The sequence below is a fragment of the Pseudorasbora parva genome, chromosome 7 (genome assembly GCF_024679245.1).
Source record: "Pseudorasbora parva isolate DD20220531a chromosome 7, ASM2467924v1, whole genome shotgun sequence".
In the NCBI taxonomy this organism is placed as follows: domain Eukaryota; kingdom Metazoa; phylum Chordata; class Actinopteri; order Cypriniformes; family Gobionidae; genus Pseudorasbora; species Pseudorasbora parva.
In genome coordinates this window covers 36,610,378-36,634,198 of record NC_090178.1, presented here as the reverse complement: position 1 = coordinate 36,634,198, position 23,821 = coordinate 36,610,378, and the positions used below count along the sequence as shown (strand labels likewise).

The following is a 23,821-nucleotide window of genomic DNA, read 5'->3' as shown; positions in this document are numbered from 1 at the left end:
ATTGTGTTGCAATAGCTTACATACAGCATAAGGAAATTTGACTTCATATGGTAAAAACACGAGTAAACAAACAGTAATAAAATAAGATCAAATAAGCAAAAACAATAGCACAAATTAATCAGGTAGTCCTATGTCTAACTGTATTCAGGCAAGAAACTGAATAAAAAAAAGAAAAAAATGTTATCACATTTAAAATAACAATGGATCTTCATTGTAAAAAATTATTAATCTGTTAAAGTTACACAAGTTAATCAGTAAAAAGCAGCAAGTGATCGTTTCTTTTTGTAGTTTGAAGTGCTGTCCCTTTAAGACCTGAAGCACACGAATCAAAACACCGTTCCTGTTAACGTACTCATTCTTCTGAACAGTTTACGACGGTATTTTTCGTCAATACACACCCAGATGAGCATTGTGACATTGTTGTTTGTATTTGACCATTAATAAGATGGGAAAAGGAGCTTTTTTTTTTTTATTTGTATGTCAGAGGCGGCTTTGTTATGTGTGCTTAAGATAAGAGCGCGAAATCTGCGGGAATTTGTAGAATTATGTGCAATCCCGTCATCCCGTGCAAAATTCAGACCCGTCACACTAACTACTAACTAACGTTACCCGCAACACTAACACACTGTCATAAGGAAAAATCCATCAGAAAAAAAAAGGAAAAATCCAGCAGAACGCTGGTTAACCTGTCGGCCGGAGAGGAGAGCGCTCGCAGGTGTAACTTAGGCCTAACTTACTGTAAAGAGGAGAGGTATTGTTTCAGATATTTCATTATCGATGCATATCAAATATATCAATATTTTTGATAACACTAAGTTACGTGTATGACCATCTGACACTATTATGCACTGAGCTAACATTTGTAGGTTTTAATTTGCGAGTGTGTGAGTGTGTGGCTAACAGTTATGTTCACTGCCTAACTTATTCCACAAATGAACAAGCCATAACGGAGATACTAATCTTACATTATCACATTATAAATATAAGTAACGTTACTCTGTCACTAATGTGAATTCCTAGCTAGCAAGTGAAACGCCTATTTGTTTAAAACTAAGTTACTTTAGTTAGCTTACTTTAACAATTCGCCTATTTGTACTACGTCCTAAAAGTATGTACTCTTTTTGTGAACAAAAAGTATATACTTGAGAGTGTAGCAGAAGAGTATGCAAGTTTTGGGACACACGAATTCATCTTTAAGGGACTCTGTTGCTTAGTTAACGATACGTGCATCTCATCTCATAACTGCCGTGAATCGTCGTCATAGTTCAATTCCTCCACATTCAGTGTAATTTCCTACCGTATAGGAGAGAAATATAGCCTCACGTTAATCTGCCATTCGTGGGTCTTTAATGCAGATATTCTCCTCATGGGTTTGCAGTTTAAATATAATGATGCTTTAAAAAGTTAATGTCCACACATGTCATTACAAAAGTTAACAATGCTGCTGCAGGTGAAATATAATGTGGACAACACTGAATACATATATTTTTGTCAGGCTAAATACTGATTGTTGTTCACCCAAACCCCTAGCCTTAACCAGCGGACTCTCACATACGTCATTTTGTAGTTTTTTAACACTTATATGGGGGCGGAGTCACACATGGAAATAGACGGGCAGATTGCGAGCACAGCAGTTTTCATTTTAGGCTCTCCAACATTTTATTTCTACATTTAATAAGCAAACTATTCAATTATATAGGTATTTGCTTATATAGGTAAGAAATACAGTTACAATGTCAAGCACTTTATCCAAAATTCAAGTAGCCTACTTTACAAACCTTGAAAACACAACATCAACATTCAACCACTTTCAAGGATTTCAAGCACCCGTACGAACCCTGATATGGCCACTGGCTCTGGTTTTCCTGTTTAGATACTGAGAGTCATGTTGTCCATGAAAACAGTCTCAATCACACTAATATAATTACAGCTCTCCCCATTTGAGGACAATGAGAAGAACCTATACATCAGATTGACTTTTCTTCCCACTGAAAGACTATACTCCTCTTTCAGCCAAAACGATGGACGTTGCAGAGTTCCGGAGACGCGGGAAGGAGATGGTGGACTATGTGGCAGATTATATAGAGAACATTGAGAAGAGGCAGGTTTACCCTGATGTGGAACCTGGATATCTGAGGCCACTGATTCCAGAGGAGGCCCCGGAGGAGGCAGAGAACTATGAGGATGTGGTCAAAGACATAGAGAGGGTGATCATGCCAGGGGTGAGTCAGTGCTAACCTGCTCTGACACCGTTTTACTGACTTAAAGAAACACTCCACTTTTTTTTTTTAAAAAAAAGGCTCATTTTTCAAGTCCCTTAGAGGTAAACAGTTAAGTTTTACCGTTTTTGAATCCATTCAGCCGATCTTTGTATCTGGTGGTAGCACCTTTTGGCATAGCTTAGCATACATCATTGAATCGGATTAGACCATTAGCATCGCACTCAAAAATGACCAAGACTTTATTTTTTCAAAGATAATATTTTCCCTATTTAAAACTTGACTCTTCTGTAGTTACCTTGTGTACTAAGACCAACGGAAAATTAAAATGTGCAATTTTTAGAACGATATAAATAGGAACTATTTTCTCGTTCCTGCGCAATAATCACAGGGCTCTGCTGCCGTATCATGGGTATAGCGGCGCAATGATATTACGCAGCGCCTGAAAGTAGTCCTTAGATAGGTAACTTCCAATGTGACCGTTACTAAGTTTGTGTATTTGCAGAAAATGCACTTTTACGGCAGTAAATCTGTGATTATTACGCAGGAATGAGAAAATAGTTCCTAGTCATATCGGCCTAAAAACGTTTCATTTTTCGTTGGTCTTAGTACATGGTGTAACTATAGAAGAGTCAAGTTTTAAATAGGAAAATATTGAAAGTCTTTGGTCATTTTTATGAGAGCGATGCTAATGGTCTAATCAGATTCAATGATGTATGCTAAGCTATGCTAAAAGTGCTACCGCCAGATATAGAGATCGGCTAAATGGATTCAAAAAGGGTAAAACTTAACAGTTTAACTCCAAGGGACTTGGAAAATAAGCCTATTTTCAAAAAAAGTGGAATGTTCCTTTAAGTTAAACTTTGTTTTAGACTGGTAAGATTTGTTTAGGTGTCATCATTTATAGGATGTATCTCTAGCTTTAAAGGGTTAGTTCACCCAAAAATGAAATGTATGTCATTAATGACTCACCCTAATGTTGTTCCACACCCGTAAGACCTCCGTTCATCTTCAGAACACAGTTTAAGATATTTTATATTTAGTCCGAGAGCGTATGGAAGTGTATGCACACTATACTGTCCATGTCCAGAAAGCTAATAAAAACATCATCAAAGTAGTCCATATGTGACATCAGCATTTAAAATACATTTTAGTCCAAAAAACACAAAAAATACGACTTTTTTCAGCATTGTCTTCTCTTCACTGTTTGTTTTCAATCCTTAAATAAAGATTCAAACGGTTGTGAATCAGCTTATTCATTCATGATTCGCATATCATATATATAATATATATAAATATTAAATATCTTAAACTGTGTTCCGATGATGAACGGAGCCGGAGGTCTTACGGGTGTGGAACGACATTAGGGTGAGTCGTTAATGACATCAATTCCATTTTTGGGTGAACTAACCCAATTTATATAGGCTACAGTAAAATATTTTTAGTCTAGATGTCAAATCAAGTAAAGTCACCTTCATTTATATAATGCTTTTCACAATACAGATGGTTTCAAAGCAGATTTACAGTGATAGTAGGAAATTAATGAAAGAAATATTGTTTTGGCTGTACATCAGCTCTAGAAAAAAAATTATTGCCCAGCTGAAGTAAAGTTTGACTGATTCATTTCCATTGTAAATAATCATTAGTTATTTACTTTGGGGCAATTTACACAACACCATTTTCAACAAAAACAGAAAACTCTCAATGAGTTCCGGCCGTTCTGCACGACAACAGCGCCCGGCTGCTAGAGAACCCAAACCCAGAAACAGCTTTTGAAATAGGGTTGAAACGTTACCGTTATCATCTTAATGTAGACAAAAAAACAACGTGATTCTGTGAGAATGGTGACGGCATGCATGTAAGCATTACGTGTTTAGTCTATAGGCAAGCGCGTCTGATACATATGTGCATACATTTATTTTCTTTACAAAATGACTGCCAAATTACTTGTCTGCATTGCATAATACAGCGTTTTGAATCATTTCCGACAATTTGGATATTGTTTTCCTCTGTGCCTTCACAGCACAGAAGATAGTCTAGTTGACACAGTCTCTGCAGACATTTTAAGGCTGCATTGTGGTCGTGTCTAGGTGCAGGTCCACCACCTGATCTGGATCTGGCTGACTACTGTAAACCTTAGGATAAACAGAGAGACTAATATATAGCATAGATGCCATTCTTCTTAGGATGTAACGAATACATCAGGTGTTATGGGAAGTTTTCCCAGTTCCGGCTGACCTAGTTAATGCAGCCTAAGAATCATTTAATTATTTGAATAATATAAACTGATAATATTCTATGAGTATGCCATAGTAAAGAGATGTGTTTTTAGTCTAGATTTAAACTGACAGAGTGTGTCTGCTTCCTGAACAATGCTTGGACGACTGTTCCAGAGTGTAGGTGCTAAATAGGAAAAGGATCGACCGCCTGCAGTTGATTTTGATATTCTAGATATTATCAACTGGCAAGAGTTTTGAGACCGCAATAGACGTGAAAGACTTTAATAGATAGATAGATAGATAGATAGATAGATAGATAGATAGATAGATAGATAGATAGATAGATAGATAGATAGATAGATAGATAGATAGATAGATAGATAGATAGATAGATAGATAGATAGATAGATAGATAGATAGATAGATAGATAGATAGATAGAGATGTAGTACAAACAGATAGGAGGATGTAGTTATGTTATTCACTATGCCGATAAGTGCACATATTTATAAATCTTTGTGATTTATCTTGTACAGATACAGTATTTTGTTTTAAAATGTGGCCACATCGAAAGATCCTCAAAGTTTTCTATCATTAAACATACCTTTTTGTGGTTGGAATCTGATAGTTAGGAAATGAATCATTATTCACAATCTGACCTGGGCTCGGAGCAAAGCCTCCCCACCCGTTTATTTCATAGCTCAGAGGGAAAAAAACTAACATTTTAATTCAGTTAAAGGTGTCAGCCTTCCCAATGTGTCCAATTAGACCAATTTTCCCTTTCAGAAGTCGTTTTAATGCTTGTTTAAAAGTGTTTGCTGGAGCTAATGAATGACTCACAATAGGAAAATCCTGCAAGAGAGAGACAGAAGCACAGTGCCTCAAGCTCTCTCCTCTGCTAAAAACACATGGAATAATTTCATCTAGCCTTTATAATTTCATCTAACCTTTAATTTTCTGAGAGAAAAACCCTAATGTCACTATTTCTGAAGTCAGAATCTCTGTTCAAAAGAGCAAAGGTGACCAACCACAGAAAGATCATAGTCCACTTACTCGCTAGCTTGGTAAAATGTTACAGTGTAAAAATAATCTCTCATATGTTTTTTGTTTAGTTTTTTATGAACATTAAATATCAATTTTAAACAATTGTTTCTATACTGCACTTTTTCAGGTGACTCACTGGCACAGCCCCTACTTCTATGCATACTTCCCTACTGCCCACTCTTTTCCTGCAATGCTAGCAGACATGCTATGTGGAGCCATTGGTTGCATTGGATTCTCTTGGGTATGTTTTGCTCTCTATCCATCTATCCATTTAGATTAGAAACCTTAACCTATTTATTTATCCATCCGTCCATCCTGTCTGTTTAGCCACCTGTCTTGATGCAGGATTTTTTGTTTTGTAGGCAGCAAGTCCTGCCTGTACAGAGCTGGAGACAGTGATGTTGGACTGGCTGGGAAAGATGCTAAAGCTCCCAGCAGATTTTCTTGCTGGTACAGAGGGCAAAGGGGGAGGGGTCATTCAGGTGAGATAATTAAGAAAATATTTTTGCCGCTAGTACTGTAAGTTTATTTGAATGGCATCCCTTATAGGGTTTCAACCAGGGGTACATAAAGATAATTGGAGAAGATAATTTCTATAAACTGTCTATAAATCATTTTTAATTGATGAGATTTGCCAAAATTATAGGGACACCCCTCCAAATCATTGAATTCAGGTGTTCCAATTACTTCCATGGCCACAGGTGTATAAAATCAAGCACCTAGGCATGCAGACTGCTTCTACAAACATTTGTGAAAGAACGGGGCACTCAAAAGCCTAGGTCGATTTTCATACTCGTCAGGTCACTGCTCTTTTCACACTGCTTAATATCTGGGGTGTCATTCAGTCTCTGCTGTGTTCACACTGACTGATGGATCGGCGACAGAGGGGTTCACACTGCATGACTATACAGGAGGAACAAACGCCAACAACTCTCTCTCTCCGGTGTAGAAACTACGTTTCCCAACTACATGTGTGATGTGACAAGTAAACACACGAGATCACACGTGCGTCATACCGGAGTTCTCGCGCGAGACTTGGAATTGTTATTAAAAATTATAAACTGTACAAAGTTTGCTCCAAATTGTCAGTGCGCTGATTTGTGGAGAAAAAGAAAAAGAAAATTATGGCGGAGAAAATTGCTGGAGAGACAGAGGGAGCAAGGATTGTGTTCTGCAAAGAGAGTTTGGGGTAAATAAATAATTTTGTAATGTGCTGCTGCTGCGGCTGGACGTGCAAATGTTTGGGCTTTGTGTTTGATAGACAATTGTGTTTGATAGAATTGTAAATATATCTATTCAAATACTGATATTCTGCCCTATAACTCCTCCCTGAACCTCCTGCTACCCTGTATCTATCTCTCTCATTGGCTGTAATTTTCAGTCAGAGTTCATTTCACACAGCAGGAGTTTGAATCGCCGACAGGTCCAGATATTTAGCATGCCAAATATCTCGTGGGCGTCGCCGACTCATCTGCATTCTCTCTGATCACGTCTTTGATCATTCACACTGCGTGATTTTCACTTGCGGGCACGAGCACGAGCACCGATTTGCCTATGGTTTCGGGCGTTTGTAGGCAATTTCGCAAAACCTGTCGGCGAGTCAAAACCAGGGCTAAAATCGAACAGTGTGAACTAGGCTTAAGTGAGCAAACACTGTTTCTGCACTCCTGGGATGTTAGGGGTGTGTAATACCTTCAAAATCCAAACACACAACACCTTGTTGCTATCAAGTGTTTAGTGACACATCACACATCTCTAGGCCAGACCCTTAGTCACTTCTCAGAGACCAAATACACACTTAAGAAAACAAGAAACAATCAGTGATTCACTTAAGCAAAATCATAACTGGAAAGAATAATTATAATAATATAGGAAGATAAATATGAAATATTGATTAAGGCTTTGATTAATACATGGATAGGTATATTAGGCTACCATCAGTAACACACTACGCAGCCAAGGACTCAAATCCTATAGTGCCAGACGTGTCCCCTTGCTTAAGCCAGTACATGTCTGGGCCCATCTGAGAGCATTTGAATGATCCAAAAGAGGATTGGGAGAAGGTCATATGATCAGATGATACCAAAATAGAATTTTTTGGTAAAAACTCATTGTGTTTGGATGCGAAAGAATGTGGTGTTGCACCATATACTTACTGTTAAGCATGGGGGTGGAAAAATCATGCTTTGGCACTGTTTTTCTGCAAAGGAACCAGGACGACTGATCTATGTAAAGGAAAGGCCATGTATTGTGAGATTTTGAGTAAAAAACTCCTTCCATCATTAAGGGCATTTAAGATGAAACGTGGTTGGGTCTTTCAACATGACGACGATCCCAAACACATCAACCGGGCAACGAAGGAGTGACTTTGTAAGAAGTATTTAAAGGTCCTGGAGTGGCCTAGTCATTCTTCAGATCTCAAGCCCATAGAAAATCTATGAAAATCAGTGTTTTCTGGTTTGAAAAACGTGACAAAGTATTTTTTTTTATATCTTATTAAGAAAGTAATCAGAAAAAGTAATCAGTAATCAGCAAAAAAGTAATCAATTTATATTATTTTTATATTGTGGTATTTTGATTTCATTACTGAATTCTTTTTTAAAATAATTTTTTACAAAGGAATAATTTTGAAAAGCACTGAATACTATTTAAAAGTGACCCACCAACCCTGGTAGCTAACCCTAACCCTAACTTTACGTGGCCTTCAGATTATTTCAGGAATGTAGAGAGCTTCATGGAATGGGTTTCCATGGCCAAACAGCTTTATCTGCCTTACATCCCCAAGTGCAATGCAAAGCATCAGATGCAGTGGTGTAAGCAGTAGAGAAGTGTTCACAGGAGTGACCAATCACGCTTTTCTGTCTGGCAATCCGATGGATGAGTCTGGGTTTGGCAGTTGCCAGGAGAACAGTACTTGCATTGAAGCTGTTATAGCTGCAAAGTATGGGCCAACTCCATATTAAACTCCACGTATTTAGAAGGGGATGTTATTTAAATTCATGTGCATGTAAAGGCAGACTTAAAAACTTTTGGCAATATAGATTATAAATAACTGTGTGAATGAACATTAATTTTTAAGCATCTGTAGGTCTGCAAAGGTTGATTTATATAATCAAAATGCGTTTTTAAACAGATAACACACATTGAAATTTGCTTTATAAAAATTTGCTTTAAAAATAATTACATATCTGAATTGGCAACAAGATCTTGTGTCAGTTGTCAAAATGGATGTTTCAAAAGATGTTAAATGCCACATGCTCAATCTGTGTTTACGGGTAATTTCTTCTGAACAACAACAAATATCAAATACATGTCCCACAAAACAATTTGTTTGTCATTGATTTCTTCTCTAGGCCCTGACAATTGTTACGTCCAGAAGAATTGCCTTTTAAGACGTCAGCTACACATGAGAGGAGACAGTCAGTCAGGCGTGTGTTGAGAGCAGTCTGTGTCATTTCATCATTATTGATGCAGCAGTTGAGCAGCTGTGACCATTTAGAAAGAGACGAAGGAAGCACAGTGTATGGAAAGCCCACTGATGACAGTCAGTTTGATGCTCTGTCATTAGGGCCGCTTTGAGTGTGTCCTTCCCCTGGATGGTTTTGTCTCTGGGCTTTTCAGAGAGCTCACTATGGCAACAGGCATTATTTTCACCGATAACACGCACTAATGAGGGAGTTTGTGGATTTTGTAAGCAATGCCTTTCAACAAAGGTGGGTGTTGTAGAGAACAGGGAGGACAACAGGTTTAAGTATGAGTAAATTATGCAAGTAAAACTTAGCATGTTGCATTTGACATTGCAAGTGCATCATTCTCATCACAAGCGTTAGGATTTGAGTGAGTTTTACAAGGACAAAATTGTGATGGCTAGACGGCTGGCTCAGAGCATATCCAAAACTGCAAATCTTGTGGGGTGTTTCCGGTCTGCAGTGCTCAGTATTTATCAAAAGTAGTCCAAGGTAGGAACAGTGGTGAACCGGCAACAGGGTTATGGGCGGCCAAGGCTCATTAATGCACATGGGGAGTGAAGGCAGAAACAGATGAGCTACTGTAACACAAATTGCTCCAGAAGTTAAGGCTGGTTCTGATAGAAAGGTGTTAGAAAACACAGTGTATCACAGTTTGTTGCGTATGGGGCTGCATAGCCACAGATCAGTCAGGGTGTCCATGCTGACCCCTGTCCACTTCCGAAAGCAGCAAACAGTGGGTATCAGAACTGGACCACAGAGCAATGGAAGAAGGTGGCCTGGTCTGATGAATCATGTGTTTTTTTCAGGTGGCCTGCTCTGATGAATCACGCAAATTTGCATCTGGTTTAAGACATGCTTTTTTGGGCAGTAAATAATGGCACAAATACCAGTCAATTGACGAGCGCAATCACCTTGCACCTTGTAATTCATTTCAATACTCTTCTCCCATAAATTTTAAGGGTGAACACCTACAATTGCATATGGCAGAGTTGGCAGTGACCAGAGAAGAGCTGGTGGAGCGGGAGACCGCCAAGGCAAGGCTGAAGACCACCAGGGAGAAGCAGTAGACAACAACTGCAGAGCAGAAGATCACAACTGCAGAGCATAATAGCCACACAGCGGTGCAGAAGACACACACACAGCAGAGTAGATTGGACTTAAGACCTCTACAGTGGAGCATACAGTGCCAAAGACCCTAAAGGTAGAGCAGAAGACCACCACTGCGGAGCAGAAAATCACATTTTAAGAAGATGGCACTGAAGACCTCAATGTTGGAGCAAAAGACCATAACTGCAGAGGAGAATTCCCCCACAGCAGTCCTGAAGGCCACGCTGGAGTCTGGAACCATGACGGTACTCTTGGTGGTGGATACCATGGCAGCACTGAAACATGGAGCACAGAGAGATTATTGATTGCCTTAATGGCCATAACAGGGAGCTCAAAGAGTTCCAAATCGGTTTCTGTAAAATTATCGTGACTAGGAAGACAAAGGGTTCATATTCGGTCTCCGTGGCCATGACAAAGCAGACAGAGAGTTCACATTCAGCCTCCTTTGCCTCATAGGCTGTGACAGAGAATACAGGGAGCACAGGTAAAACAGAGAGTTCACAGGCAGACACTGCTGCCTCAGGAGGAGCCGTAGCAGTGTGTGCGCCTAAAAACACAAAATGGCGGTAGCCATCACATACAGTGCAGACAACAGTGGCAATACCTCTGGAACCACCTGACTTTAATGCACTGATACCTCCAGACATGAGGGCACTGAGACCACCAGACATGAGGGAGCTGGGACTTGGAAGTGCTGAAACCACCGGACTTGAGGGCGGGTGAGGCACTGAAGCCACCAGACTTGGCATGCCAGCTGCTCGCACTGACCTCAGTTGTGGATCCATCGCACTAGTAGTCAGGCTCTTTTATCCCTGGGCTGATCCAGATATCTATGGTGAACCAAGCTCCACAACCTTTGGCTCTTTACGTATAGGCCACCCAAAAGCTCAGCAAAAGGGCAAAGTCAAACTGAGCTAGTATTCCAGTGAAGGTTACAACAATAAGGCTAGGAACTAGTAACCAAGCAGAAATGGCAGCACAAAATGTTAAAACAAGACGAAGTGCAGACAAAGTTCAAAGTTTATTGCCATTTGCACAGGTATGATTTCAGTACAGGTACATTGGAATTCTTATGCGTTTCTCAAGTTCTTAATAAAAAATAATGTATAAAAAAATATATATATGCGTACACCCACACACAGCCTACATATATAAATATACGTACACACATATATTTATATGTACACATATACATAGATAGACATACGCATAATGAGGTAGAGCAGAAAGCGACCAGACAATTTTAAAAGGAACACAAAAGAGATACTGAAGACTGAAGTCCCGTTTGGACAGGCAGCGACAAAGCTGAATGATCCCATGCATTTTCAATAGAGAGCTGGTGACTACCTGCAACATGAGCGTCAGTGTTCACTGGCGACAGAATTTAGGCGTGTCAAGCAATGCCAGGCGCATAACAAAATAATTTAGAATTTAAAATACTTTTTGTTTAAATTATTATTTTGGTTTGTGATAACTAACATTTCACTGACATTTTCGCTCCAAATTTGAAATTTGTTTCATACTTGAGTTGCTAAACAAATGTGGCAATAGTTTTCCAGGTTGTGTAATAAAGTAAACTGAATCATTAGTAATCAGGTTGTGGGTGTGCGCTGTCAGGCTGACAAAGGGATATCAAAGACAGCTCGTGCCTCTCAATGAGCTGAGGTAATCTGATTGAGGGGGTTTCGAGTGGAAGTCTTCTCATTCACTCTTTGAGAACATACAAAACAGCTGGAGAGCTGATGAAAATTCATCACGCTGCATCGCCAGGGCATATTGATTGAGGTTGTTTCGCTCAATGCAGTATTCAAGATGAGAGAAATGTTCTCTCAAATAATACTGAACAGCAATTTTGAGCAATTATGAGAACTGCTCAATTTATGCAGCAAATGTTGGTGTACTTTTGTAGACATGTTCAAATAAATAAATGCTGTTTGTTCATACAGGGTACTGCCAGTGAAGCCACTCTCATGGCTCTTCTTGCTGCTCGTTCCAAAATCGTCAAACTGATCCAGGCTGACCATCCTGACCAATCGGAGTCAGATATTACATCTAAACTAGTCGCCTACTCATCTGATCAGGTGAGAAAACAAGCCAAGATAAAAGACTGCTGCAAGGGTATATTTAACCTACAGTGCATTTAAACTGGTCTGCAAAATAATACACATCATTTAACAGGCACTGTGACAAATGCGGAATTTGGGGGGTGGGGGGGGGGTAAAGTTGGGGATGATTAGCAAGAATTCTCATTGAATGGAAATATCAAATAAATGCAAAAGGGCAAAATAACAGTTCTCTCATCAGGATAACAGTGAAGTGGAGGCTTGTGCAAAATTCAGAATTGAGTCGAGAATGACTCCTGAATTCCAATTCAATTCTTGAATTTGAATTTAATTTGAATTGATGTCAAAAAAAGGATCTTGAATTACCATTGAAATTCAATAAAAATTCAAAGTAAGTCTACATGTCCAGCTTGACATAGCAGCTTCTTCTGCACCTGTTGAGAGAATCGTGCTGGAAAGATCTTCAGACCAGAACACTGCAGACTCATTGATAAAACATTTGAGGAGTAATGGAGAATTTGATGCATCAGTGTTACTCAGTGAGTTTTGGATTGGAATTAATGATATTTGATTTACAACAATTTTGTGTTATTTGATTACTTTGAAATGAAAATCAAATCAAAACAAAACTAATGTTTTATTAATAAAACAATATGGAGGGGGTAATTTATTTCAAGAATTTGATCATTATCTATATTTTAGAACAAAAATGTATGCAAGGTTGAGGAGTGACTACACTGTTAAAATTAATCATGGGTTTTATAATTTTCATTAAAAAAATTAAGTTTATAATTAAAAATTGTCTGTATATTTCTTTAAGAAAATTGTGGTTTGGTGTTGTACAGAAATATTGAGAAAAGTTTACTAATAAAACCAAGAGATACATCCTATTTTTTAAGGAAATGTAAGCAATTTTGAGTCTTCAATTGAAGAAACGATTAAGCTGATAAAATAAAGGAAAATAAGGTTACCTATTTATTTTAAGAGAATAAGCTCAAGTGTGCAGTTTTATTTAGAGACACCATTGTTAGTTCCCAGCATGCATTTGCATGTGGCTGGAAATTGAGGATTTAATATATATTATATATGTAATGAAATTTTGTTGATATTCCAGGCGCACTCATCGGTGGAGAGGGCAGGGTTGATAGGTGGAGTGAGGATGAAGAAAATTCCCTCCGACAATAAGTTTTCTGTCCGAGGAGATGCGCTGCGGAAAGTTCTAGATGAGGACAGAGCTGCAGGATTCATACCATTTTTTGTATGTATATCACTACATGCTTCTTTTAAACAGCACATCACTACTAAAAACAGTAAATAAACCAAAATATCATTATTACTTACTTTATTATTTTATATATTTTTTTGATCCTGGAACAACATTTCTGTACGAAACTTTTGTTCTAATCCTATCCCTACCCCTAAATCTAGCCCTACCCATAAGTTATCCCTAAAAGCAGAAGGAAATATAAGTGAATAACTCATGTTGTAAGCCTAAACTTGACATAATCTGTAAACATGCCCGTTAAATCTGATTGGTTGATTGGAATGATGTCCCAGGATCTACAAAGACATGGATCCAGGAACATCCTGTACTTGGTGAAATCATGTTCACCATATACTAGGGGTGTAATGGTACACGCATTCTGGCTTTCGGTCCGGTGCACTTGTGTACTGAACGGTTCAATACAATCTTTAACAGATAACAGTTGGCTTGTTTTAAGCGCAGAACACACTTCAATCCGAGTTCCCACACAAACATATGAAGTATTCTGTCCATTTTATTACGAAGTTCAAATGATAAATGCCGTTTTGACGCTCTTTAATGTGATGTGACTGAACGTGTTCATCTCTTCCTAAAGAATAGACATGAATCTTAAGGTATGTTTAGGAAACATTACAACTTTCTGAGACGTATGTTGTGTAATCGTTCAATCTGTGTTTCAACCATGGAAATTAAGACAATAAAACAGCTTGAGAACAATAGCATCACATTTACCTCAGGTAGTCATTCAGTGTCCACAGTAGTTAGTTCACTTGAAAAATTAACTCTTTCACCACATATATATGCATTATATAAGCCTATATATTCATTAAATTCTACTTGACCTGTTAGTGATGCCTGGATTATTTAATGTATGTTTAAATAAATCTGTCATGAAAATGACAGACAGTGTGTATACACAATTGGAGAAAAAAAGTATAATTAGATTTAGAAGTTAATGCAAAAACGGCCTTATGTGAAGCTTATGAGTGTTGATTATTACTTTAAGAAAAATTTAGTTATAATTAAATTAATTTTAAGGACAGTAAACCACTACTGAATAAAAATAAATAAAAAGCAATTTTGCAAAACTGCTGTACCAAAATTGTACCGAACTGTGACTTCAAAACCGAGGTATGTACCGAACTGTCAGTTTTGTGTACTGTTACACCCCTACCATATACATATATAGTAGTTGTATTACTATTAGTATTATAACTTCCTGCCACCATACTGTATATTAAAAGCAGAAAATTATAGAATAAGTCAAAAATCGTGGTAGAAAATAGGCCACTCAGACTGTTAGGGAGCATGAAATGAGAACGAATTGGACATTTGTCTCTGCTCTTTCTCCGAACCTGTCCCCCACTGTCTGCATGAGGGCTAATGCTGTTTGGAGAGCCTGTTTTCTGAATCACATTAGTCAAATTAGCCCCAGGCTCAGCCAGCAGATCTGTGTTAGAAGAATGACAAAACGAGCAGGAACAAATCTATTTGTGTTCAAAACGTAGGGATCAAATGAATTTTTCATTGAACATTGTAGGTTAGGATAAGGTTGACTTATTTGTTTGAGCAGTATACATAAAATATTTAAAAACATTATAATCCATCCATTTGATTTTCTGAATGTTTCTCTCAGTTATGTGCAACACTGGGAACAACTCCATCCTGTGCATTTGACTGCATCACTGAGCTTGGCCCTATTTGTAAGACCAAATACCATTTATTGTTCTTTAAATGTATAGCTTATTTGTGGCTGCAATAAAATGAATAAATATTTTGATAAAAACATTGTCAATATTTCTATGTCAGGTAATGCAGAGAAAATCTGGATGCACATTGATGCCGCATATGCTGGGAGTGCATTTATCTGTCCAGAGTTCAGACCGCTCCTGAATGGTGTAGAGGTGAGATACCATTCTAATCACACATTGTGTTCTTAAGCACACTTCACACAGTCTGCTCTTAAAGCCCTGAAAGGGTGATAACAGAAGAGCAATCTGTGCCGGGCTCAGCTATTGATCCTGTTACTGTGGAGGACGGTGTCGTGTGTGTGCGATTGAGAATATTTAAATGTCACAAATGATGCGAGCTGGCATGAGCGATGTCTTGTGGAATGGGCTGGAAATTAGAAATCCCCGATCGTCCTTTGAGTTGTCGTGGCACCCAGCTGGGTGTCGCAACGATAAGGGTAAAGTAATTTCCTGAGGCAAAGAAAGACCTTTAGATAAGTTCCTTTTTTCCCTCGCTAAAGAAATATCACTGTTTATTAGCATCACAAGTTCAAACAATAGTGAAGACTGCTCCCCTGCTCAGTCCATGGTTTTTATTATTGACCGGAATGACAGCAGGCTGCTGTTTCCTGTGTGCAGTCTGTTGCCAGGAAGTGAAAGAGAGGCAGGACTCAGCATGGCAACAATCAGACCACCATGACAGTATCTGCCTTCTTTATTGCAGCAGATGGAAAGGATATTGGAAATGGATTAGACTTTGAGATAGTGGTTCTGTTTGAATGCTCATTGGACAGATGCTGCAGTTGATTGTGAGTTTGATGCATAATATGCTATGATGAGTATGAGTAGTTCATATCAGACAATGCCAACACGTAGGTGACAGATGACTCATCTTTAATTTTATTTTCATAGTTCAAAATTACAGTATTTTAAGACATATTCTTTAGAATTGGGATAAAAGAGGCTCCAAAACTTAAGTTTAATATGCATCAAGAAATAATTTTGTATCAAATTATTCAAAGTTATTCGCCTTCCTATACTGAATGTGTGGGTGCAATGTCTATCCATGCTTTCACAAATAGTTTTTTCTTGCCCAAATACAAACATATTGTCCAATATCTATTATAAAAACTGACAGATCTAGCAATCACTTAATAAATAAATGAAAAATTATTGGTGTTGCTAGATACTGTTAGGACCTATTTAATATAATATTATGAAAATGATCTTAAAATCGCAAACAATTTTGGATAGAGTTCGGATGTCATGGTTGTAATTAAGAAGATCTAAACAAAATATCATATGTAAAACTATACAACTCTGTTATACCTTCTCCATGTCTTGTTTGGACTTTTGTGTTGGACTTCCTGTTTTTGTGCCATGTTTAAAGTCCATTTTTCATGTTGATTAGTTCCCTGATTATTCCCATTTGTGTCTTGTTAGCTTGTTACCCCTGTGCATAGCACTTGGCTGTGTCCAATATACCCTCATTCACTATTCTCTACATTATTCCATTTATATAGTTCACTTGAGGGAGTAATTGAAACCAGGCGAGTGAATTTGGAAAATGACTGCGCCAGAAGGGCTGCAACTTTGGCATAGATTGTGCTTGCTTTTTAATCAATATTTGCAATTTAGCTGATTTTTGGGAAAACGGCAAGCTCAAGTAGTAAGATTATCTTAAACTCTTTCATGGAAACGTCTCGGTTACGTATGTAACCTGCGTTCCCTGAAGGAGGGAACGGAGACGTACGTTGGACTTAGACAGACGAATTGGGATCACTTCTGGGAGCCCCTATCAGATTCGAGATCTAGAAAACGGGTCAATGAACATTGGCATGCGTGCTTTGCATATCACACCCGCCCCGCTGCGCGGGTATAAAGCGGAAGCGATCGCCACGCACTGATGTTTTTCACTGAGGAGCCGAACCTGTGACTCGAACTGCAGTGATGGTACAGCAACTGTTGTGACGGGACGTACGTCGCCGTTCCCTCCTTCAGGGAACAAGGGTTACATACGTAACCGAGACGTTTCCTTTCACTCAGTCACGTTTGACGTACGTCGGACTTAGACCGACGAATTGGGATCCCTATGGAAAACGCCAGTCACTACCACTTCCAGCGTCCTGCGGGAGTCCCTCAGACCCCATCTCAACGGGCGGGGAATTTTCTGCAGGGAGAGTCACACTGCCATCCCACAAGACCCAATCAGTGGACTATTGGATAACGCTGGGAAAGCGTGCCCCTGGAGGCCGCTGGGGAAGCCACACTCCCCCGAAAGAGAAAACGTGTGGAAATTACACGTATGGACTAGCCGTGGGCAGTACAACATACGGGAGTTCCATGGGTGGCCCCGGCCCTGTTGGGCTGGGAACAGTCACCGCACTGAGACGGCAAAGCGGGCTCTGCCAAGGGAAAGACACGGGCTCGCCGCAGGGAGCCGTACCATGGCGGGTTGCGGAGGACTCAACAGGGTTAGCCATACTGGGCTACTTGACTGGAGCATATAAGCGCACATATTCGTTCCATGAGGAAGGGAGTGGCGCAGCAAGCCGACACTAGAACGGGCACTTTGGTGCTACCAACTATGAGAAGTGAGTACACGGGAAGATACCAGTTCTAACCGTAGGCTATACAATCTAGCGAACGTGTTGGCTGTCGCCCAGCCCGCAGCTCTACAAATATCTGTCAGCGAGGCACCATGAGCCAGCGCCCCGGGAAGAGGCTACACCCCTGGTGGAGTGGGCTCTAATCCCGAGCGGGCAGGGCACGTCTTGGGACTCATACGCCAAGACAATGGCATCCACTATCCAGTGGGCCTTCCTCTGCTTGGAGACAGCCTTTCCCTTCTGCTGTCCTCCGTAACAGACGAAGAGCTGCTCTGAGGTCCTAAAGCTTTCCGTTCTGTCCACATAAGTCCGAAGTGCTCGGACAGGACAGAGAAAAGCCAGGGCTGGGTCTGCCTCCTCCGAAGGCAGCGCTTGCAAGCTCACCACCTGGTCCCGGAAGGGAGTGGTGAGAACCTTGGGCATGTATCCAGGCCGGGGTCTCAGGATTACGTGTGAGTAGTCCGGCCCGAATTCCAGGCACAATTCGTCGACCGAAAATGCCTGCAGGTCCACTACCCTCTTGATAGAGGCCAATGCCATCAGGAGTACTGTCTTCAGAGACTGAATTTTTAACTCTACTGACTGCAAAGGCTCAAAGGGAGGTCTCTGGAGTGCACTGAGCACCAGAGACAGGTCCCAAGAAGGTATGGGGGGGATTGGGGGGGATTTAATCTCCTCGATCTAATCTGATCTTTCCTCGTGCTTCCCCAAAGACTTACCTTCTACTAGTTCATTATGGGCAGCGATTGCAGCCACATACACCATGAGGGTGGAGGGAGACAGCCTTCTCTCCAACCCGTCCTGTAGAAAGGAAAGCACGGCCCCGACCGAACATCTTCTGGGGTCTTCTCGACGTGAAGAGCACCAGTCGATGAACAGGTTCCACTTCAATGCATAGAGGTGACTCGTAGAGGGAGCTCTAGCGGAAGTGCTGGTGTCTACCACGGTCCGTGGCAGGCCACCTAGAACCTCCGCGTCCTGTCCAGGTACTGGACATGGAGTTTCCAGAGGTCTGGACTCGGGTGCCAGAGGGTGCCCCGTCTCTGAGTCGGGAGGTCCTTCCTCAGAGGATTTGGCCAAGGAGGTGCTGTCACAAGGAGCACTTGTTCCGAGGACCTTGTCCTGTTGGGCCAGTATGGCGCCACCAATAGGACCTGCTCCTCGTCCTCCCTGACCTTGCACAGTGTCTGTGCAAGAAGGCTCACTGGGGGAAACGCATATTTGCGTAGGCCCCGGGGCCAGCTGTGTGCCAGCGCATCCGTGATGAGGGTCCCCTTGGTCAGGGAATAAAACAGCTGGCAATGGGCCATGTCCGGGGCGGCAAACAGGTCTACCTGTGTGGCCCCGAAGCGGTCCCAAATCAGCTGGACCACCTGGGTATGGAGTCTCCACTCTCCCGGAAGCACTGGCTGCCGTGAGGGCTCGTCTGCCGCACGATTGAGCCGGCCCAGAATGTGAGTGGCTCGAAGTGACCTCAGAAACTTCTATGAGGCATCCGTTGAGACAATCGCATGTCTGGATACCTGTTCTAGGGGCACCCCGCCCGTAGAAACACAGGGTCTGACCACGGGCTGAAGGTTTGGCGGCAGCTCAGTGTAACTAAGACACGGAAGGATTCGCTGTGCCACGCCTACCTCGGGACTACCCTCTTGCATGTCCATGAGTGCCTGTGCTTGATGCACCTGAAGCAACGCCATGTTATGCAGGGCGGACGCAGCCTGGCCACAGGACCTGTAGGCATTCTCGGTCAGACCGGAAGAGACTCTACAAGCCCTGGACGGGAGCTTCGGGTTCCCGTGCCAGCTAGAGGCGGACATCGGACACAGTTGCATCGCGACGGCCTGCTCCACCGGCGGGAGACCCTCTTACACCCTGGCCTGCCTGCCGTCAAGGGTAGTGAGGAGGCAGGAGCCACCAGGTCGCCCGCGAGCACTAAATGGTGCTTTCCACAACCTAGTCAGCTCCTCATGCACCTCCGGGAAGAAAGGCACCGGGGCGGGATGCTGAGAACCGGCGCGGCCTGCCCCGAGAAACCAATCGTCCAACCTAGAAGGTTCGGGACGTGGTGGAGGGCTCCACTCAAGCCCGACCTTTTCGGCGGCCCGGGAAAGCATAGCGGTCAACTCCGGGTCCGATTGACCATTGCCACTCTCCCGGAGGGAGGCAGTACAGCCGTATCTTCATCCCCAGAGGACTGAAACTCCCCCTCCGATGCAGCAATAAACATCTGCTCGTCCGCGGGTGCCCATATACATATGACGGGATCCTCCAGAAGCACCACCGCGCGGCGCTTGTGAGGGATTAGGGTCCCGCGGAGGCTCACTCGACATATTTGCCCAAACCGTAATCCTCAGGTCAACCCGGCCATCCGTCAAAGTAGGTCTATTCTGCTGGGCAGGAATAGACCTAAATCGAGCTATGGGTAGGGGGACTCCACCCTCCCGAAGGTAGGCGAGTCTCGACCTAAGCACCGAGATAGTCATGTTCCCGCTGTGAGAACACGAGCGATCCACAAACGCCGCATCAGCGTGCTCTAAGCACGGGCATGTGATACAGCGCTTGTGACCGTCAGCGGGCGACAGGGAATGACCGCATCCAGATACGCACGGGTGGAAAGACATCCTGAAAAGGACGGCACGTCACCCGTGTAGCTCTTTTTGTGAGGAAAATTTGCTCTTTTAGTTTTTGAAGCACCCAAGGATCGACCGCGGCAGAATAACAGGTTTTGTGTGGAGCCTGTTTTTGCTCTCACCAGAAAAGGAACATGCCCACCGAACCAACTGTGTGTGGCGTGTGTGTGTGTGTAGTGCAATTTGCTCAGTTTCTCAGTTTGCTGTGAAAACAGCAGATCTCTCAGCTGCAGTGAGATCACGGTTGCGCTGTCTTGTGCCATCTGGACAACACAAGAGCAATTTCCCCCGGAACACACTTTCTCTCTCTCTCTCGATAGATAGAAGGCAGTCAGATGCTTCATCAAGTGAATGACAACAGTGCGTGGCGATCGCTTCCGCTTTATATCCGCGTAGATGCAAAGCACGCACGCCAATGTTCATTGTAGGGCTGCAGCTATCGATTCTTTTTGTAATCGATTAATCTACCACTTAATCGATCGATTAATCGATTAATCGGATAATAATTACTTTTTCTTTATTAAAGAGCAATAAGAGACAATAAGACGGGTATCTTAAAATTAACATCTAATTTGTCTTCTTTTTAGAAAAATTAAGTTTTAATGCTGAAATTGCATACATTAATAACTGTGAAACTAAACAATTTTAATGCATACAATTGCCATATTATATATAAATAAAAATCTATTTCAAATTACTTTAAAAAGGTAAACATAGTTCAATCTAAATCTAAACCTACAACCAATAAATCTAAATAGTAGTAATATAAATAACAATAATGCCAATATAAATAATATAAATATTCTATAAATTCTATATAATATAAATATTCTAATATTCTATAAATATTCTATAAATAATATAAATAACTAAACATTGTATTTATGTTGTGCAACTTAACTTTCATGTATCAGCTTCAGCTCAGGCATGACATAAGCATTTACTGTCTTATTTACTCCTTTACTGAAGCAAAACATATTGGACAGGTTAACTTGGAATAAGAGATGTGCGGATCAGCTCTATCGTCACCGAATCAGCTGTTAGAAGCAAACCATGCACCCGCGCCCGGCAGTCACAACTTCAAATCCTCCGTGTTAAGCGCGATGCTATCGTCACAAATTAGTTACACTGAAGTAGGTTGCTAAACAAAACAAAAAAACTTATTTGGCAAAATTACATTTACATAATGCAGGGTTGACATTGACAACCTATACATCACACGGAGGAATAACCGCTAATGTGATCAAACGCGAGATATGTTTAATTCAGTTAAAGTACATCACGCATGCTGATCTTTTGAGCTAATCATTCATCATTGTAACACAGCTTGCTTTAAGTTAGTAGCTATAAATATGATTAAAGTGTGATATTTAAATTACACAAATCAATGAAAGCACGCAGCTCTGAGCTCTGAAAGCACGAGCGCTGCTAATCACACACACACACACACACACACGCACACGCGCGCGTTACAGCTTGTTCTGATATTTGTTGCGCCTAGTATTGAGAACATCTAATGGTGCATTTCGAAGATATTATCAAGTAGAATATATAAAGTCTCATTAAAGATTTCACACACATCACAATGACGGTGATCCATGTGCAAAGCTGCAAACTCCATCGAGTTCATGTGTTTGGAGTTGCTCGTATCTCCTCAGCTGACGCGTGAAATGCCGCAAATGAAACTTAAATGTTCAGCGTCGCATCCTGAAGCTCAACACACAGTTTTCTTCATTTAAAAACAGCGATATTAAATGATATTACCAGTGCTGATGCCCGCCCGCTCTCTCTCTCTCGCATTGCGGTCTTTGATCTCGACATGAGCTGAAAACGAAAGTTAAAGAACGACACGCATTCATTGCGTTTTAGCGTGATATGAGAGTTCCGCGTCTTTATTAAAATCAACATATTAACGATTTCTTTCATCCACCTGCAATGTTTGGGATGTTTACGCACCTGAACCGCGGATATAACCGCAATCCGCTCATACTCCGAGTCCTTACACAGAAAACGTCTTTCTGCAATATCTGTGTGTAGTTAAATGGACTAAGCGAAGCGTCGAGGCAGATGATTTTGCCTCGAGGATTTTTTTGATTCGATTAACTCGAGTTACTCGATGAATCGTTGCAGCCCTAGTTCATTGGCCCGTTTTCTATATCTCGAAGCTGATAGGGACTCCCAAAAGTGATCCCAATTCGTCGGCCTAAGTCCGACGTACGTCGAACGTGACCGACTGAAAGGGAACTAACATTTATAAACCTTAATTAAAAATTAATTTATGCATGATATCATGCTTTACCCACTTTGGACAAGTATCTTTAGCATTAAAACTGACTTTGAAATAACCTCAATATTTTAATAATCAGATGGTGTTGACATTTATGTTAAGAACATTCTAGTGATCATTCCTGATTTATTTCAAAGTGAAAATCTTATTAATTTCACCAATGCCAGGCATGTTTTTTAATGTTTTGCTCCCTGTCTGAAGAAGAATAAGTGTTAGAAACAAACATCACAATTTGCTTCTCTTTTAGTTTGCAGACTCTTTCAATTTCAATCCTCATAAATGGCTCCTGGTCAACTTTGATTGCTCAACATTGTGGTAAGTGTCACAAAGCTTGAATCTCTCCTGATAATGACTCCATATACTGGATCCCAACATACTATGGGTTGTTTTTGTCAGTTAACAGAGGAAACGGTTCCAGCTGCCCTTCATATCAGCATCAGACAAACAGACATGGTCATGGTTATATAGAAAGTAAATAAAGACGCACACTGACCTTGATATACACTACCATTCAAAGGATCGGGGACAGTAAGATTTATTTAGGCATGTGGGCAAGTTTATTTATTATTTATAATAATTTTATATATATATATATATATATATATATATATATATATATATATATATATATATATATATATATATATATATATATATATATATATATATATATATACATTTTTATTTATTTATATTTTTTACACCAAATCAGCATATTCGACTAATTTCTGAAAGATCATGTAACACTGAAGAGTAAGACTGTGTAATGGCTGCTGAAAATTCATCTTTGTCATCACTGGAATAATAAAAAATATATATATATTGTAATAATATTTCACACTATTACTGTCTATTTGTTGATCAAATAATTGCAGCATTGGTGAGCATAAGAAACGTCTTTAAAAAAATAAACTTCTTAACCAAGCCTTTAAAAAAACATTTTTTAATGTATGAAATTCATCACATTTGAAACAAATCTTGAATCCCTGCCTTTTAGTCAAACTAAAATCTTTAGTTTTTCCTTCGCCCTCGTCTGTAAAAGCGCTAAATGGCAATAAAGGTAGAACCGTAAACCTTGAACCTTAACACAAATGTTGCAAGATCTTTTCTAAGAACTAACTGGAGTTTTCTTAGCCAATGACCATTAGTGTAGTATGTACTGTGCAAATACATAGAAAGA

At 40.6% G+C, this 23,821-nt stretch overlaps 1 protein-coding gene across 3 annotated transcripts in view; it reads left to right on the top strand.

The window, feature by feature from the left end:
* Positions 1-23,821, top strand: part of ddc (dopa decarboxylase) — a 42,122-nt gene that overhangs the window by 3,237 nt on the left and 15,064 nt on the right. The window contains exons 1-9 of one of the 3 annotated variants that reach the window (XM_067449809.1): positions 313-377; positions 2,014-2,222; positions 5,609-5,722; positions 5,844-5,963; positions 12,005-12,139; positions 13,236-13,379; positions 15,022-15,088; positions 15,195-15,289; positions 22,889-22,956. In XM_067449809.1, the coding sequence (XP_067305910.1) occupies positions 2,022-2,222; positions 5,609-5,722; positions 5,844-5,963; positions 12,005-12,139; positions 13,236-13,379; positions 15,022-15,088; positions 15,195-15,289; positions 22,889-22,956 (944 nt within the window). In that variant the 5' untranslated portion in view covers positions 313-377; positions 2,014-2,021. The other 2 variants (XM_067449807.1, XM_067449808.1) reach the window with 2 other exon arrangements.